Here is a 19,061-nt window from a genome sequence, read left to right on the forward strand (position 1 = left end):
TTCCTCCACTCTGCTGAGCCTAGACACTGAAAAGGCCTTTGATAGGCTTGAATGGGATCTTATGTTTGAGGCTTTAAAGATTATGGGCCATATTTTAAAAGCTCAACGTGCGTAAATCGCCTTGCGCGCGCAGAGCCTATAGCCCCAGGACTCATGTAAGTCCTGGGGCTTGCAAAAAGGGGTGGGGGGGGGTCTGGGGGCGGGCCGGGGTCAGAGGCTCCTGGCACAGTGGCCATTTGCCAGGGCTGACGTAAGTTTTAGAACAAAAGAAAAAAAAAGAAAAAGGTAGGGTAGAAAGGGTGGGGGAGGAAGGAAAAGGGAAGGTGGGGTGGGGGGTAGGGAATGGGGGAAGGCGGTGCGGGCTCGGCGTGCACAATTGTACACCCCCTTGAGCGCACCGACCCCCAATTTTATAACTTGTCACTCCTGCTATTTGTTTTGTAATTAGAGCCCTTATTACAATGAATTGGAGATAATGGGCCGGATTTTAAAAACTGGGGCGGATTTTAAAAACCCTGTGCGCATAAATCCGGCTGGATTTACGTTCGAGGGGGGTTACGCGCACCGAGCCTATTTTCCATAGGCTCGGCGATGAGTGCAAGCCCCGGGACGCACATATGTCCCGGGGCTTGAAAAAACGGGCGGGGGCATGGCCAGAGGCCTCTGAAGGCCAGCTAGGCCAGGGGATTGCCAGCGCGCGCAACCTACGCCTGCCCAGAGGCAGCGCAACTTAAATAATAAAGGTTAGGTGGGGTTTAGGTAGGGCTGGGGGGCGGGGAAGGGAGGGGAAGGTTGGGGGGGGGGGGGGGGTTGGAAGGAAAGTTCCCTTCAAGGCCGCTCTGATTTTGGAGTGGCCTCGGAGGGATAAGGGAAAGCCATTGGGGCTCCCCTAGGGCTCGGTGCATGCAAGGTGCAGAAGTGTGCACCCCCTTGCGCACTCCGATCCCGTGTTTTATAACAGTTCCCGGTCTACACTCTCCTATTTTGAAGTCATAGGTCTTAAAATGTATTTCTCAATTTTTTGACAAAGAAGGGCAGATGCAGACTTTTCAAGACCTGACTGAGTATAGTTTGGAGCATAAGCATTGCAAGTTTATTTATTTATTTATTTATTTTTTATTTAGCAGTTTTTATATACCGATGAACATTGGGAACATCTCATCGGTTCACATTCAAACAGAAATCAGCAACAAGTGCTTTACATTGCAACAATGAACATGAGATTATACAGATAAGGTGAAATTGGAACAATTCACAACTTATGAATAAAATACAAAGCTTATAAATATCATTTTACAAGAGTATTACTATTTACAGAAGTGTCGTGAAGGCCAGAGGGGAAAGAAATCATGGGAGAGGGTGGGCGTTAAGGGAAGGAGGTGTGTTGTTCAGAGTAAGCTTGCATGAAAAGGAACGTTTTCAGGTCCTGTTTAAATTTTTTTGGGCATGCTTCCTGATGTAGAGAAGGGGGGAGCTTTTTTCCAGAGGGCGAGGGCGGCTAGTGAAAGTGCCCGGGCTTTAGTGGAGTTGAGTTTAGAGTCTTTGGGTGATGGTATATGCAGTGTTGCTGTCTTGTGGGTCTGTTTATGTCGTGAAATGTAAGGTGGTGTTCTAGCCAGTGCATATCTTTGTTGTGGAGGGTTTTGTGGACTAGTGTGAGAGCTTTGTAAGTTATTCTTGCAGTGACTGGTAGCCAATGAAGGTGTTGCAGTACTGGGGTGATGTGGTCGTGTTTGTGAGTGTTGTTTAGGATCTGGGCAGCAGCATTTTAGAGTAATTGAAGGGGTTGTAGAGTGCTTTTGGGGAGTCCTAGGAGCAGAGCATTACAGTAGTCGATTTTGGGTAGAATAAAGGCCTGTAGAGTGGTGCGAAAATCACTGATGTGTAGGAGTGGTTTCAGTTTCTTGAGTAAGTGAAGTTTGAAGTAACAGGCTTTGATTGTATTGTTTATGAATTTTTTGAAGGTGAAGTGGTTGTCAATGGTGATGCCAAGGCTGTGCACATGTTGTGTGTGGGCAGTGGCGGAGGGGGTGTTTGCCTGAAGGGGTGGGGATATGTTTTGGGTTGCAATGTAGAGTAGCTCTGTTTTGGCAGTGTTGAGTGCAAGGTAGTTGCTTGTTAGGAGAGTGTTAATGATCGATAGGGTGGAGTTCCAGGTCTCTAAGGCTTTGTGAAGTGTATCATTAACAGGTATAAGGATTTGCACATCGTCGGCATAGATGAAGTGCGGGAGGCCTAGTTTGGATAGAAGGTTGCAAAGGGGGAGGAGATAAATGTTGAATGAAGTGGAGGAAAGGGAGGAGCCTTGTGGCACACCTTGTGTAAGGGGGATTGGTTTGGATGTACAACTGCCTAATTGGACACTGTAATGCCTGTCCTGCAAGTAGGATTGAAACCATTGGATAGCTGAGCCTGTAATGCCAATGTCAGTGAGGCGTTCTATTAGTATTTTGTGGTTGACTGTGTCAAAGGCAGAAGAAATGTCAAGGAGGATCAGGATGTGTGAAAGCCTTTTGTCGAGGCTTTTAAGGATGTAATCGGTCAGGGAAATGAGTAGGGTCTCAGTGCTGAGATGTCGCCGGAAGCCGTATTGTGACTGGGAGAGGATATTGTTTTCGTCGAGGTAATCGGTTAATTGCTGATTGACTGATTTTTCAAGGATTTTGGCTATTAGGGGCAGGTTCAAGATGGGGCGAAAGTTGGCAGGGTCAGATGGATCAAGGGTGGGTTTTTTCAGAATTGGCTTGATAATGGCATGTTTAAGATTTTTAGGGACGATGCCAAGTGTGATGGATCTGTTGATGATGTTTGAAATAGGCTTGGCAATGATGTCATGTATAGTGAGGAGGGTTTTTGTAGGGATGGTGTCTAATGGGTGTGAGCATGGTCTCATTTTTTTAATGATGGATTCAATTCCTAGTGAGGAAGTTGTTTCGAGGGTAGGTAGCCTTGAGCTAGTGTTGTCTGAGGTAGCTTCAGTGGATGTCTGTGTGGATGTCTGTCTGGAGGGGAAGCGAGACATAATGTTAGCAATTTTCTTGTGGAAGAAAATGGCTAGGTCCTCGCACGTGTCTTGGTCGTCTGTGTCTAGTGTGGAATTTGGGCTGGATTTTGTTAAGCTGTTTACTTATTTAAAAAGGGCTCGAGGATTGAATTGGAGATTGTGGATTTTGTTAGCGTAGAAGTCTCTTATAGCTTTGTCTATAGCTGTTCTGTATGAGTGGAGGGAGGATCTGAAGGTATTGAGTTGTGCAGGGGTGGGATTTTTGTGCCAGTTTCTTTCTAGTTAGGCATTATATTCAGTCATTGGAGAGAGACAACTGGCCAACAAGAAAATAGTTTTCTTATCTGATCTATATGATATTTCTGATCGAAGTGCACAATATTTCTTTTCTCTATCAAACTCTGATGGAGAAATTAAAACCATGTAATTATTCTAAATTGTTGAGTGCCTGGGAATGAGAGGTAGATGTTGTGTTTACAGATCATCAGTATATGCAATAATTTTAAAGTATACCTTCCATAATCTGTAATATGGGCCTAAGTGAATGAACTGCAATATAAATTTCTAAAGCACTACTATTTCTCTCAGCATTTGGCATATATTATGAAAATAGTCACTACATGAAATTGTCTAAAATGCCACTCAGCTATAGGAACTTTGGGCCATCAATTTTGGGATTGTCCAAAAATTGGTGAATTTTGGAGGAAAGTGAATCCGGTATGTTCGTTATGGTAGGTGTGGCGATACCTTTTAATGCCTAAGTCCTTTTATTTGATGACTTGCAATGTATACCCTCATTGGAACAATTTGTTAAGTTCTGGGTATGGAAAGTTCTGCTATCGAAGTACTGTATTCTGCAATCCTGGCTGGCTGAAGACCCACCAAAGTTGACACATTGGAGAAACCAGATTCATCAAATGTGTATACTTGAAAAATATATGGAGAAAAACGTTGTTTCTCTGTAAAAGAAAAATGTCCTCTGAATTTGGGAACCATATATACCAGTCTCTATCTCACAAGGTGCACAGAGTTTGATTCTGAATGATTATTAACTGAGTGTTGGAACATCATATCTTTTATGGACATGTTGGATTTGAGTCAATGGGAGTGGGGGATGAGGAGAAGGGAAAAATTGTTCTGTAAGGGGTTTTAGGAGTATTCCTTACTGAGCATTGAAAAGAGTCTGTCAGTGTCTCAGCTCTTGGTTTTCTTTTGAATTTACAAAATTAATACAAATAAAAAAAAAGGCTTGAACATAAATAGTGCTACTGAGAGCGCAGACCATTGCGGGACCTCAGATTTTTTTTTAAATTATTTATTTATGCATTTTACAATAAGTTCAAGAAGACAATCTTGTAATAGCAAGGAAAAGAAGAGAGAGAAATATACATATAACACAAGAAAAATTGTACATACAGATTTTCTTTTCTTCTTTTTTGTTCCTTAAGTCCCCAGTATTGGATCCAAGTGCATATATTAAGGACAATAAACCCCTGAGGTGGGGCTAAAACCAAAAAAAGGAAAATAAAACTGAAGAGCAGAGTAAATACAGACAGGTACAAAAACAAATACAAAGGGTACTCAGCCTTCTAAGAAGGAACAGGCTAAACGGGGTTATTACTCCCAAACTACAAAGCTGGTTTGTCACTGAGGAAAAAAGACAACTGAGGAGTAAGAGGGGACCCCAGATTTCAACAACTATTCCTTATTCTTCTTTGTTGCATTCTATCTGACAGGAAGGATACATATCCAATTAGCATAGTAGAGGTAATTCCAGCTGACTGTAAACGGGCTAATAAAATCTCATGGATAATCATATCAAATGTGACTGATATATCTAGCTGGATCAATAGAACTGCAGACCTCTTATCTGTACTATGATACAACTAATCCATCAAGTTCAAAATGGTCTCTGTACTGTGAGCATTTCTGAAGCACAATGATATTGATCTGTTATATCTTATCCTCCTCTAAATAGTATTCCAATTGAAATAAAACCCAGTTCTCTATTTCTTTACTCAACAATGGTCAGTTTGATTTAGGATGAAAATTTGGCACATAAGAACATAAGTTACCATACTGAGTCAGACTGAGATTCCATAAAGCCTAGCATCCTTTTTCCAATAATGGCCAATCTAGGATACAAGTATCTGCCACATTCCCAAACATTAAATAAAATCCCGTGTACTAATGCTGGTAATAAGTAGAGGCTATTCCCTAAGTCAATTTGTTTAATAGCAGTTTATGGACTTTTCCTCCAGAAACTTCTCCAAAACTTTTTTAAACCCAATTTAAACTGCTTTTACCACACCCTCTGGCAATGAATTCCAGAGCTTAATTATAGGTTGAGTGAAAAAAAAATGATCTTATTTGTTTTAAATGTGTTATTTGCTGACTTAATGGCGTGCCCCCTAAACCTTGTATCTGAATGAGTAAATAACCAATTCACATTTACCCATTCTAGTCCTGTCATGATTTTATAAAACTGTCATATCCTACCCTCATCTGCCAGTTCTCCAAGCTGAACAGCCCTAACCTCTTTAGGATTTCCTCATTAAGGAACCATTCCATCCCTTTATCATTTTGGTCACCCTTCTCTGTACCTTTTCCAATGCAGCTATATCTTTTTTGAGATGTGGTGATCAGAAATGCACACAGAATTCAAGGTGTGGTCTCATCATGGAGTGAAACAGAGGCATTATGACAGTCTGTTTTATTCACCATTCCTTTCCTAATAATTACTAACATTATTTGCTTTTTATAGTGCTGAGTCAGCGATTTCAATGTATTGTCCACTATGATGCCTAGATCTTTTTCCTGGGTGGTAACTCCTAATATGGATCCTAACATCATGTAACTACATTGTAGGTTATTCTTCCCTATGTGCATCACCTTGCACTTGTCCACATTAAATTTCATCTGCTATATAAATATTCTACTGTGCATTTAATCTCCTTCAAGATCTTTATCTTGTTGGATTCTATGCCATGCCAAACAAAGTGCCACTGCCCCCCCACAAGTTGATCCACTCTATCACTGCAATATAATTTGTACCTTGGTAGAGCACAGTCCTTTTGGTTATCCTCCTTCCACCAGGTCTCTGAGATGCTAATTGTCTACTTCATTCAGTGCTATACAATCTTAACTCTCCCATCTTACTTCTTAGACTTCTAACTTTGACATATGGACATTTCAAAGTATGTTTTTAGTTTGTATTAACAACCTGCTTATCAGGTGACTGGAATAATTTGGAATCTTTTAACTTAGGTAGTTCATTATTTAAAGGCACATGGACTACTTTTGCTTTTATTGGAATCTCTGTGTTGGGATACATTATCTCTCCTGTTTCATTTGCATCATTTGAAGATACCTTCCTCTGAACCATGTGGTGTTGAGTGACTGTTGGCTTTCCCCCTTGCTTTAATTTAAAAGCTGCTCTATTTCCTTTTAAAAGATTAGCACCAGCAGCCTGGTTACACCCTGGTTAAAGTGGAGCCTGTTCTTTCAGAAGAGACTCCCCATCTTGAAAAGGTTTCCCAGTTCCTTAAAACTGAATTCCTCTTCCCTGCACCATTGTCATATCCACTCATTGAGACTCTGGAGCTCTGCCTGCTCTGGGAACTTGTGCTTATAACAGGGAGCATTTCAGAGAATGCTACATTGGAGGTTCTGGATTTCAATGTTCTACCTAAAAGCCTAAATTTGGCTTCCAGAACCTCCCTTCCACACTGTCCTATGTTGTTGGTGTCCACATGTACCACATGTAGCCAGCTCCTCCTCAGCACTGTCTAAAATCTTATCTAGGTGATGCATGAGGTCTGCCTCATTTGCACCAGGCATCAAATTACCAAGTGATCCTCAAGTCCACCAGCCACAAGCTATCTACATTCCTAATAAGTGAATCACGAACTATGATAGCTGACCTAAACCTTCCCTCCTGTGTACTAACCCTGAGAAACTCATCCTCAGTGTGAGAGAAAATGCACCACCTTGCTTACAGGATCACTGCCTGCTACACCACGGTGATGCACTTTGACCAGGTGGCCTTCATCCTCCAAGACAGCACTGGGGATGCCATGCTGGAATTGGGACTTGGCTACTATGTCCCTGAAAGTCTCCTCTGTATTCCTCTGTCAGCTTATGCTTCTCCAGTTCTGTCACTTTAGCCTCCAGAGATTGGACTCATTCTCTGAGAACCAGGAGCTCTTCCATTGGGTGAAGACACATAAACTGTCACCAACTGGTTAAAAAAAAAACCAATCATACGTGTGATACTAGGTACAAAAGATGGGAAAGCTTTCATCTTGCTGTTGGACTGTTGTCTTCATCCTAATATTGTTGCATTCTTAGTTTAGTTTGTTGCAAAGGGAGTAGGGATGAGTAAATTAGAGTCCTTTAAATTTATGTGGTGTACTCGCTGTTAATCTGATAGTGACCTGCAAGGGAATAATTAAATTCTTGATTAAAGTTGGGGCAATCCTGTGTTTTGGATAAAACCCTGATTGATTTTTAACGTGACAGTGTCTTGTGCCTATAAATCAAAGAATGAGCTGGGAACTGGTGCGGGAGGGAAAAACAGATGCTAGATTTACGTTACCTACCTTATACTAGCTTTTTATTTCAGGCACACACGAACTCTAAACAAGATCTCTTTCATTGGTAGTGTTAAATTTTTCTGCGCTGATGGAATAACTGCCCATTTCAGTAATGGTGGTGCACATCCCTGAATGAAGGAAGCATGTATTCATTTTATCAGCAAATTGTACATAGTTGTCTGTATACTATAAACTATCCAGAAGGACAGGGATCTATTTGACATTATATCTTCCAATGTAACAAGATCAAACTGAGATCAACATGTAGAGACAATGTCATTCATGATCTCAAGAATGCTTATAATACCAAATTGTAAATTATCCTGAAGCTTCTCAGTTTTCTCCTGGAAATAGTTTGTAATACTCACAATAGCTGAGGTACCAACTTTTTAGGCTTCTTTAACAAATTTTTACTGTAGAGCAAACTCTCTAGGTTTATTGAGATATATCTTTATCTGCTCTGAAAAATAATCCTTCCTAGCATTCTGGATACAAATTTTATACATCTTTAAAGTTATCAAATACTGGTTTTTAGCAGCTAGATGCTTAAATTTATGTCACTGTTGCTCTGCTTTACAGAAGTTTTGTCTTTTCATCAACAGATCCTGGGAATATGGGGTCACTTTTATTTTCCCTAATCCAAATAGTTATTTTAGGAGCCACAATTTCATAAGAATTAGCTATGACTGAATACCAATTTGTATCCAAACTGGTAACATTGCCACTCTTCAAAGTCTTCAGACATTTGGGCCCAATTGAAATTTATTTCACTTTTGCTCTTACAAATTTTTAAATCCTTATGCCTAACTTAACATGAATTATTCACTATAATGAATAATATTACAAAATGATCAGAGCATGGAATAGGGTAAAATTGTATTTTCTGTATAGTATCTTGTAGAACAAGAATGCTAAATCTATTGTGTGGCTTAACTGATGTGCGGGCTTATGAATTAATTAAACCATGTCAAGTATAGATTTTGCTTCACAAACTCTTTGGCATGTTGTGAATCATTATGTACTTGCAAATTAAAATCACCTAGTACTATTAAATTGCAACTGCTATATAATAATCTAGACAGAGTCTCAGCTAGGTACAACACCTCAGCAATCTGCAATCCTGGTGGAAAATACACTAAGCAAAATGAGAGTTAAAATTCTCAGTAAAATACTATCAACCTCTTAGTTTAAACTGAGAGGTAACCATGTAGGTTTCAAACTAGATGTATATGTGACCAACACTCCACCTCCATGTTTGTCCTCCTGTGCATATCCCATGCATGAATAGCTGGGTGGGAGGTCACATTTTTTTTAGGTATAATGTATCTTCATCTGTATGCCAGTCTAACGCATGCTCTTGAATCAGCTCTTATTACTCTTAGACTAAGAACTGATATATCCTATCATGAGATTTCCTGCTTCATCTATTTATTACCTGCTCAGTTATATGTGTCTCTGGATAAACCAGACATTGTTTTCAACAGTAATAATCATTCCCTGGTTATGTTTGCACACCATTATGTTGGTCATGTCCCTTCAATACTGTTACCCATCATTCACGGCCAAAATTATGGCTGTAAAGCTCTTAAGTTTATAATAACTGGTAAAAACTGCTCCATTAACAGTTTATCATCACACCAATACTAATTATCAGCAAGCCTAAACATCTTAAGCATCTTCGTCTCGGTTCAGTACAAAGTATCATATACCTAAACATTTTCTAATTATTCTTCAGTATAATCAATAGAGTACTTAAGGAGAAAATAACAAAATGAAGCATGCTACTTAAGATTTGTCATCACCCACGCAAGCTAATAATATCCCAAAAGCTTTAGCACACCAAGTGCTCACAAAGGGGCAAACTATTTGATGGGACCTTTAGCGAAGGCCCGTAAGCAGGTCACCCCTTAATAAGCTGATAGGGCAACATTGGATGACATTATTTTCTCTGGGGCAAGTATAGCGGGCACGGCATTCCATTCAGCAGCGGTGAATCTGGCAATAACTAAGCTACAAGACTTCTTTAGAGCTGCAAGTAAAGTGCATTGTGCAGCTTCTATTACAGCAGCTCAAGATTTAGAGGTAGATCTTAAATAAGTACGCGCAACTGGTGCGAACAAAAGTACGCCGGATTTTATAAGGTACGCGCATAGCCGCACATATCTTATAAAATCCGGGGTCGGCGCGCGCAAGGCTGCGCAAAATCGTTAGCCTGCGTGCGCTGAGCCATGCAGCCTGCCTCCGTTCCCTCCAAGTCCGCTCCAAAATCGGAGCGGCCTCGGAGGGAACTTTCCTTCCGCGTCCCCCCACCTTCCCCTATATACCCCAGCCCTACCTAAATCCCCCCCTACCTTTGTTGTGTAAGTTACGCCTGCTTGAAGCAGGCGTAACTTGCGCGCACCGCCTCAGCATCCCCCGGCACAGGCCGCAGTGCCGGGGGACTCAGGACCGGCCTGCCCCCGGACCCGCCCTGGACTGCCCCTGACCCCGGACACGCCCCTCCCGCCCCTTTTACAAAGCCCCGGGACTTACGCGCGTCCCGGGGCTTTGTGCTCACAAACGGCCTATGCAAAATAGGCGCACTGGCGTGCGGAAATCCGGCAGGATTTACGCGCGCATGGCTTTTAAAATCTAGCCCATAGTGCATAGTGCTTCTGACCAGCAGACTGCCCCTTAGTTTGAAGGGCTATGTTTGTAATTTCAGTATTTGTGAAAAGCACTTTTAACATTATCAGTTTAAATCTTCATATTTCAAAACATTTGAAAAATGAATGGAAATATGATACAGGCCAAGGGACTGCCTTAACAAACAACCAACACTGGAACCTGGGTTACCTGCCAGTAATGTTCATAAGTATTTTCTTTTCAAAAATATAGAGAAGAATATCAGACCAGATAAACTGCCCAAAAAGAGAGAACTCCCATTACAATGTACTTTTTAAATATTGCACAAATGGCTGCTCTTATGAACAGCAGGACTATTGCAAACTTCAGAAAGAAAATCATTCTAAATGTGAGCCACTATTGCATACCACAAGACTTTTGGAAATAGTATCTGTGATTTTGGAAATAACATCTGTGTTTAAAATCTATGTATAAAGTAAAACAGGAGTAAACTTTAGTGTTGCAGTAGCACTTTGGGAACCTGTCATCTCATGGTACTACATGAAAGCAATTCCTGCAGTATTTCACATAAAAAAATTTAAAAAACAGTAAAGTGTAGAACAGATGCTATGTCCAAAATTACAGCCTCCTACATTAAGTGATGGTTAACATTTACAAAAAGTTTCTTTTAAAAATCTATTATAATCTTCCTGTAAAAAAAAAATAAAAATTCATGGATGCATATTTGTTTGGATAATGCTCAAAGGGTACTTACCATCAGCAAAACATGGCAGAAATTCCCTTATTGACTTTGAGTCCTGAGATCTGACCAGAGCTTATAAATGTAGTTTCATTTCTGGAAGCAGGGATCCCTGTGCTGCTGTCACCTTGGCCAGTAGTAAATGTATGAAACTTCTCTTCACAGGTGAGATTCCAGACTTGTTCCCTGATGATGAAGTGGAAAACATCATCGGAAGCATGAGGACTGAAGTCAAGAGCCAAGGGCTAATGGACTCTAGGGAAAACTGTTGGAAATTCTTCATAGACCGTGTCCGACGGCAGCTAAAGGTGAGAATCAGGGGAGAGCATTAGATGCAGTGTACTTGGAATTCAATAAGGCAATTTCATAAGCAATATTGTGGAAGGACTATCACGAAAAGTTTGTCTTTTAGCAGATGATACCAAAATCTGCAACAGGGTAGTCCCCCAGAAAGGTGTGATAAACATGAGGAAGGATCTAGAGGCCTGGCACTAAAATTTAATGCTAAAAAACCGCAGGGCAGCGACTTCGGAGGAGGGAAAGCACCCGGAGAGCTTTGATTTCCATTTCCTGGTTTCCTGGTTCATTGGCAGCTACCCCGACGTAAGCGGGAGGGGCCGAGAGACGCAATAAGAGCAGCGTCCCAGAGGTACCTGAGTTGCAGCGATTTCGGAGGAGGGAAAGCACCTGGTTCATTGGCAGCTACCCCGACGTCAGCGGGAGGGGCCGAGAGACGCAATAAGAACAGCGTCTTTTAGGCGCGCCACCGAAGCCGCGTGCACCAAAGGGGCGCGCGGCTTTGTCCGGCTTCGTTCGGCGTTGGGAGAAGTTGGAAGTGAAGCCCTGCCGGAGTTTGCTGCCACAGAGGCAAGTAATATTTAATATTGTTCCAAAGAACGAATAGCCTGTTGTAAAGTATAAGTTTCCTAAAGATGCTGCCAAAACGGAAGGGGAGAATAAGGGTATACCCCTCTCTACCGCCTCCGTCACCAATTCAACAGGAAATAGTCCATTTTTTGTCAGCACCTGCAGTAAATCCAGTGACTAAGGATACCGCTGGCTCGAGTACTTTGGGAGGAGTATCCGAGTCTATGGAGGAGGCATCACTGAGCCCGAACTTGGACAAACCACCTATGTGTAGGGCAACAGAGGGTCCTATAACGGGCACACCTGAGGAACTCAATATTATTGAGTCACAATCCCATATTGAGAACACCACAAGAGGGACTGGAAATGAGACACAAGATCAAGTCTCAGATGGTGGTCATATAGAGACTCCTGAACGCCCTCCGGTGGTAACACTGGATCTGCTCTGGGACATTATGACTAAAATGTCTATAGATATAAAGAGGTGAGACAGGAAAGTGGATACAATGGCAGGGAAAGGTCAGCAGGATATAATGGACATCCGTGATACAGTAAAAAAATCTGAGGAAAGAATTACCTTATTAGAGGACAGGGAGAAAAAGAATTTGGAATTCCAAGGTTTGGTGGTAAAGGATAGAGATTCACTATCTAGAAGATTAGAAATTTTCGAGAATAATAGTAAACGATTAAATCTTCGTTTGCTCAATTTCCCTCGGGTGGTTGGGCAAACATTGATGGAAACGTTAAAGAAGTTTTGGATAGAAACAGTGAATCTTCTAGGAAATGAAATTCCAGTCATTAGTCATTGCTATTTTCTTCCTAAGAAAGATCCAAACTTAATAACAGAGGAAATGCCCTTTCAAGGCAACCTCACTAATTTCCTTGAAAGTACCAATAATTTAATAATAGATAGGGGAACTTTAGTAGTATCTTTTCTTAATTTAACTGATCTTAACAATGTTATGAAACAATACTTTGCTAAGTACCCTATCACGTTCTATGAAAGTTTGGTAAAAATCTTTCCAGATTTATCTATCACAACACAAGCAAGGAGGAGAGAATTTTTGTTATACAGACAAGAATTGATTACAATGGGATATACATTTACCCTGCGATATCCCTGCAAATGTGTGATTAAGAAACAACTAGATGTATATATCTTTTTTGTCCCTGATCACTTAAAAACATTTGTTGAACAAAAGAGATTAGAAGTAATCCCCTTACAGTCCAGTGATATAGCATAAAATATATTCAGGAATACAATGTTAATTACTGATTATTGATTCTTTATATCTCCCTATAGTTTCATTTTGCCTCTGTTTACAGATAATGATTGAAAAGTTTCTGTTTGATTATATCATAATTAGACTATAAATATCAATGGAATTTATGATTTGAGGTCAGATGATTTTATGTTATAGTTCAATAATTATGTTGTTACATGTCTAAATATGAAAAATCAATAAACATATAATTACAAAAAAAAACAAAACAAAACCGCAGAATCATGCATTTGGGCTGCAAAAAACCAAGGGGTGCTGTACTCTGAGGGCTGAAATTCTATGCATGAAACAAGTGCAAGATTTGATGATTTCAAGGTGTCCGAACAGTTGAATAAGGGAACTGCAAAATCCAGAAAGATGTTGGGGTACATAGGGAGAGGGAATGGGCATCAAAAAACGGAGGCGATATTGTTTCTGTGTAAGCCGTTGATGAGACTACTTTTGGAATATGTAAAATTATGGAGTATAAACCAGAGTGGAGTTGGTCCAGAGGGTGGCTACTGAAATGGTCAGTAGACTTCATTGTAAAGCATATGGGGACAGTCGTAAATATCTAAATATATATTCTAGAGCAGTGGTTCTCAACCTTTTTCCCATCGTGACACACCTGACAGATCATGCTCATATGTGTGACACACTGCTCATTACAATTCAAGGCAGAAATAAAAAATAAAGGTCCAGTATTATTTGTATTGTTAAGAATAAAAGATACGTATTCTGTCTGAACAGAAATTGCATAAATAGTGAAAAGCCCACACCAAAACAGTACCAGTTTCCAGCACTTAAAGAGTAACCACCTTACGTAAGAAAAGGCAACACTGAAAATATTACACCAGGCCTTAAGACACCAATACATCTCCTATTAGGAAAACGGACCAAGTCAGGCTGCTATAGAGCCCTACACAGAAACTACATGCCAGCAGAAAACCTCACCTGAATCACATGTGCTGACCCTCACCTAACAAAGAATAAGGAGACCAAAACGCATAACTAGAAACATGCAGACAAATACTGAATTGGAAACCACAAGCCAGAGACTCTGTATGCAGTGTAATAAAGGAAAAAAGAAACATCACCAGTCCTTATAAAACAAATCAAGAAATATAAAATCAATAGCAGCAAAACCATACTAACAAAAAGAACAGATTATTTCAAAACAGCTGATGAATGGAATATCCAATAATAAAAACTCATATCAAAAATTTCTAGATACCAATAAAATATTTCAAAATAGCAGACACAAAGACCCAGTAATGAAAAATAATGATACAAAAAATGTTTTGCTCTGCATACCTGGGAACGTTTGATATCCAGGTGCCCTGAGATTGTTTGGAATTAGCAGGAAGAGGGATGGTTTGCTTGCAACTTTCTCCTCTCTCTCTCTCACACTGGCTCTCAATCGCTCACATATACACATGCTTTTTCTCTCTCACTTGTATAGGCTCTTAATTACACATTTACACACATGCTGTCAATCTTTTCACAGGCTTTCAATCACACACATACATGCTGCCTTTTTCTCTCACACACAGACTATCATTCAACATGACCTAAAAACATTCAAAAAGGACTTAAAAACACTAATGTTCCGCAAGTTCCTCACTGACTTTAAATCATCTAATCATCCCGACTCTCAACAGAACTCCCAATTGTTTACCGCATAATTCATCCCTTTCTCCCTGTACCTGCATGCCCTCCCCCTCTATCCTATTAATAATTCATTCTGGGCTTGATATCCATTTCTCTGATATTGTTTAATGGTTCAAATGGTTTTGTATTGCAACCCATCTGTTAAAAATCTGTTTATCCCAGGACAAGCAGGATGCTAGTCCTCACATATGGGTGACGTCATTCACGGAGCCCTTAAGCGGGAAAAACTTCTGGCAAGTTTCTAGAAGCTTTTGGTTTGGCTGCCTGAGGCTACTGAGCATGCCCGGCATGCCATGATATTCCCTGCCACAGGGGTCTCACTCCAGTCTTCTTTTTTCCGCGCTGCTGACTGCATCGCATTCTTCTTAGGAGCCTGTGATTACCTCACAACGTTAAAAGTTTTTTTATAACTTTTTTCACCCTACCGGGTCTCATTCGGTTTGTCACCGGCTGGTGACAAACACCATAACTTTTTCTTCAAAAAAGAAACACCGATCGAAGGATGTCGACCGACAGAACTTCAGGGTTCAAAAAATGTCCGGCCTGCAACCGGACTATGTCAATTACAGATCCGCACGTCGAGTGCGTTCACTGCCTGGGAAAGGACCATAACATCGCGGCCTGTACCCAGTGCCAAGAAATGACGGCGAAAGGTAGGAAACTCAGATACGAAAAGATGGCTCAAATTTTTCAAATTAAAACGCCGCCATCACCGATAACTTCCTCCAAATCCTCGCCGACCGGCGTAACAAAAAAGTTATTGTTAACCAAACGCCTCGCCGAAGGATCGGGGGACGCCTCCTCGCCTACCCCGTCGACATCGTCGACAAAATCGGCGTCTGAAATTCATCCGCCACATAAGCACCGAAGACATCATGTAAGTCCTCCACTTCCACCGCCAGAGGAACCGGTGCCTAAACGCCGAAAAAAGTCATCGACCAGCGTTACAGAATCGCTGCCATCGACATCAGTATCTGACTTACAGGCTTTAATCAAGCAAATAGTTACTGATGTCTTCAAGGAAAATATGCCGGCGTCTTCGCCGATTCCGACCTCAGTGTCGATGCCGACCACCGAGTCGATGCCGACTTTACAGTCGATGCCGGCCATCGGGCCGATGCCGAACGACCAGTCGATGCCGACTATACAGTCGATGGCACCATCGATTTCGATGCCGATGCCACCATCCACCTCCATGACTCTACAATCATCGACGTCGATTTCGATGCCGATGCCACCATCCACCTCCGTGGCTCTACAACCATCGACCTCGATGACGATGCCGATATCAACGATCCTGACCGGCTCAGATACTACACGGGCTATCGATTCCATATCAATAGCCTCATCGTTGATCCCGCTGCAGCCATCGATAGCATCGATGACCTCTGCATCCTCATGGATTCCTAGGCCTATTTCTTCATCTACAGTGGCACCTCACTATACAATAGCTTCAACTGCACCTCCTGTACACGGTCTAATTCCTGTCTCAAAAAAGGCACCAGGGAAGTTTAAACACACATCCAAGCCTGTCCCTGACAGATCTACTGAAAGGAAACTACATGCACTCCTCACGAAGCGATACCAGGATCTCTTGGCCTCCCTGCCTGTTGGATCTGAAGAAGAGGAAGAAATAGAGAGGGAGATGGAAGTAAGTGATACTTCCCCTGATCATCAGGATCCCTTGCAGGGCACATCTGAGATGTCCCCATCTAGAGTACAAATTTCTCAAAAATACAAGCCCATATCAGATACATGGTCAGATACACAATCTGACCATTCTTCGGAGGAATTTCTATCTGAACATACTCCTCCTCAAGCAAAGAAACAGTCCCCTCCAGAGGACTTATCGTTCTCAGCATTCATCCAGGAGATGTCAGAATCTATTCCTTTTCAACTTCAAACAGAAAAGGACGAAAGACAACAAACACTGGAAATCTTACAATTTGTAGATTCCCCAAAGCATAATATGGCTATTCCAGTACATGAGGTGTTGCTGCAGCTCCAACAAAGAATCTGGGAGCACCCTTGCACAACTCCTGGAGTCAACAGAAGGGTGGACTCTACCTATCTAGTCCAAACTGCACCAGGATTTGAAAAAAACGCAGCTTCCTCACAATTCCCTAGTAGTGGAATCTGCCCAAAAGAAGTCACGAAGATCCAGAACGCATGCCTCTATTCCCCCTGGAAAGGATAACAGGTTTCTAGACCTCATCGGCAGAAAGATTTATCAAGGGGCTATGCTCAATTCCAGAATTGCTGCTTATCAACTATACATGACGCAGCACCAACGGAATTTATGGAAGCAAATAGAGGACTTTATACCTTCCCTGCCTCAGTCTCAACAGGAGGCAGCTCAACAGATTGTTCAAAAGGGCTTAGATGCTGGAAAGCATGAGGTTCGAGCAGCATACGACGCCTTTGAAACCTCTGCTAGAACTGCAGCATCTGGAATCTCTGCAAGAAGGTGGGCCTGGCTTAAAGCTTCGGACTTGCATCCAGAAGTTCAGGACAAATTGGTGGACTTGCCGTGTCAGGGTGACAATTTGTTCGGCACAAAAGTGCAAGACGCTGTAGCACAACTTAGAGATCACTCTGAGACTTTGAAACAGCTCTCCTCTTTGTCACAGGACACATCATCTCATCCTCCACGTAGGCCGCCCCGTAGAGACACAAAGCGTCCATTCTACAGGCCAAGGAGATATTATCCACAAAACACCAGACCACGGCCTGCGAGAACTCAACAGCGTCCTCAACAGCGACAGCAAAGAGCCGCACGGCCTCAGCCACCACCTCAAACAACTTCAACCTCTGGTTTTTGAAACCCGTTCCAGAGAACACTGCCAACTACCAAACCCTCATCCACACTTACCAGTTGGGGGAAGAATTTCCCAATTTTACACACAATGGGAAAATATTACAACAGATCAGTGGGTCTTATCAATAGTTCGTCAAGGTTACCAACTAGACTTCACATCTCCCCCTCAGGAGTTTCCACCAATAAACTCCTATCTAGACAACAATCCTCAATTACAAGAAGAATTATCTGCTCTTCTGACAGCAAGAGCTGTGGAACATGTACCACAAAATCAGAAGGGAAGAGGATTCTATTCCCGGTATTTCCTCATTCCAAAGAAAACCGGAGGCCTACGTCCCATTCTAGATCTCAGAAATCTCAACAAATTTCTCAGGAAAGAAAAATTCAGGATGGTATCATTAGGAACCATGCTTCCACTCATACAACAAGGAGATTGGCTTTGTTCTCTGGATCTTCAAGACGCCTACACTCACGTTCCAATCTTCCCACCACATCGCAAATACCTCAGATTCAAGGTGGGAAATCAACATTTCCAATACAGAGTCTTGCCGTTCGGCCTAGCCTCAGCTCCACGAGTATTCACCAAATGTCTAGCTGTGGTGGCAGGACATTTGCACAAACAAGGTGTTCATGTGTTCCCTTATCTCGACGATTGGCTCATAAAAAGTCAGTCACAGCAAGGAGCAGTAACTTCTCTTCATTGCACAATACAGTTACTACACAAGTTGGGATTCCTCATCAATTATCAAAAATCCCACCTGCACCCATCTCATTTACTCCAATATATAGGTGTAGAATTAAACACAAACCTAGCACAAGCTTTTCTTCCAAAGGACCGTGCACACACGCTGTCCCAGCTGGCGTACTACATGTCACTTCAACCACAAGTGACAGCTCATTAGTTTCTAATCCTGCTAGGCCACATGGCTTCCACGGTTCACGTCACTCCTATGGCACGACTTGCCATGAGACTCACCCAATGGACTCTACGATCTCAGTGGATCCAAGCCATTCAACCGCTATATTATCAAGTCAAGGTAACCCACCAACTTCGAGCCTCGCTGCAATGGTGGACGATCAAGGACAATTTACGCAAGGGCCTACCATTCCAAAAACCGATCCCACAGATAACATTAACTACAGATGCATCCACCTTGGGGTGGGGAGCTCATCTTCACACTCTTCAAACTCAAGGAACTTGGACAAAACTCGAAGCCACATATCAAATCAATTTTCTAGAACTTCGAGCTATACGTTATGCTCTGCATGCGTTCAAGGACTGCCTTTCACACAAGACTGTGCTAATCCAAACAGACAATACGGTAGCCATGTGGTACATCAACAAACAAGGAGGTACGGGTTCGTATCTCCTCTGTCAGGAAGCAGCACAGATTTGGGACTGGGCCCTTCACCACTCAATGTTCCTGCAGGCCACTTATCTAGCAGGGATTCAAAATGTCCTAGCAGACCGACTCAGTCG

General features: G+C 42.0%; 1 protein-coding gene across 1 annotated transcript in view; it reads left to right on the forward strand.

Moving 5' to 3' along the window:
* Nucleotides 1-19,061, forward strand: part of DNAH9 (dynein axonemal heavy chain 9) — a 1,128,006-nt gene that overhangs the window by 594,606 nt on the left and 514,339 nt on the right. Inside the window, exon 46 of the mRNA XM_029600235.1 lies at nt 11,129-11,271. Coding sequence (XP_029456095.1) covers nt 11,129-11,271 — 143 coding nt within the window. The remainder of the gene's footprint in view (nt 1-11,128; nt 11,272-19,061) is intronic.

This window comes from Rhinatrema bivittatum, chromosome 4, assembly GCF_901001135.1.
Source record: "Rhinatrema bivittatum chromosome 4, aRhiBiv1.1, whole genome shotgun sequence".
NCBI lineage: Eukaryota > Metazoa > Chordata > Amphibia > Gymnophiona > Rhinatrematidae > Rhinatrema > Rhinatrema bivittatum.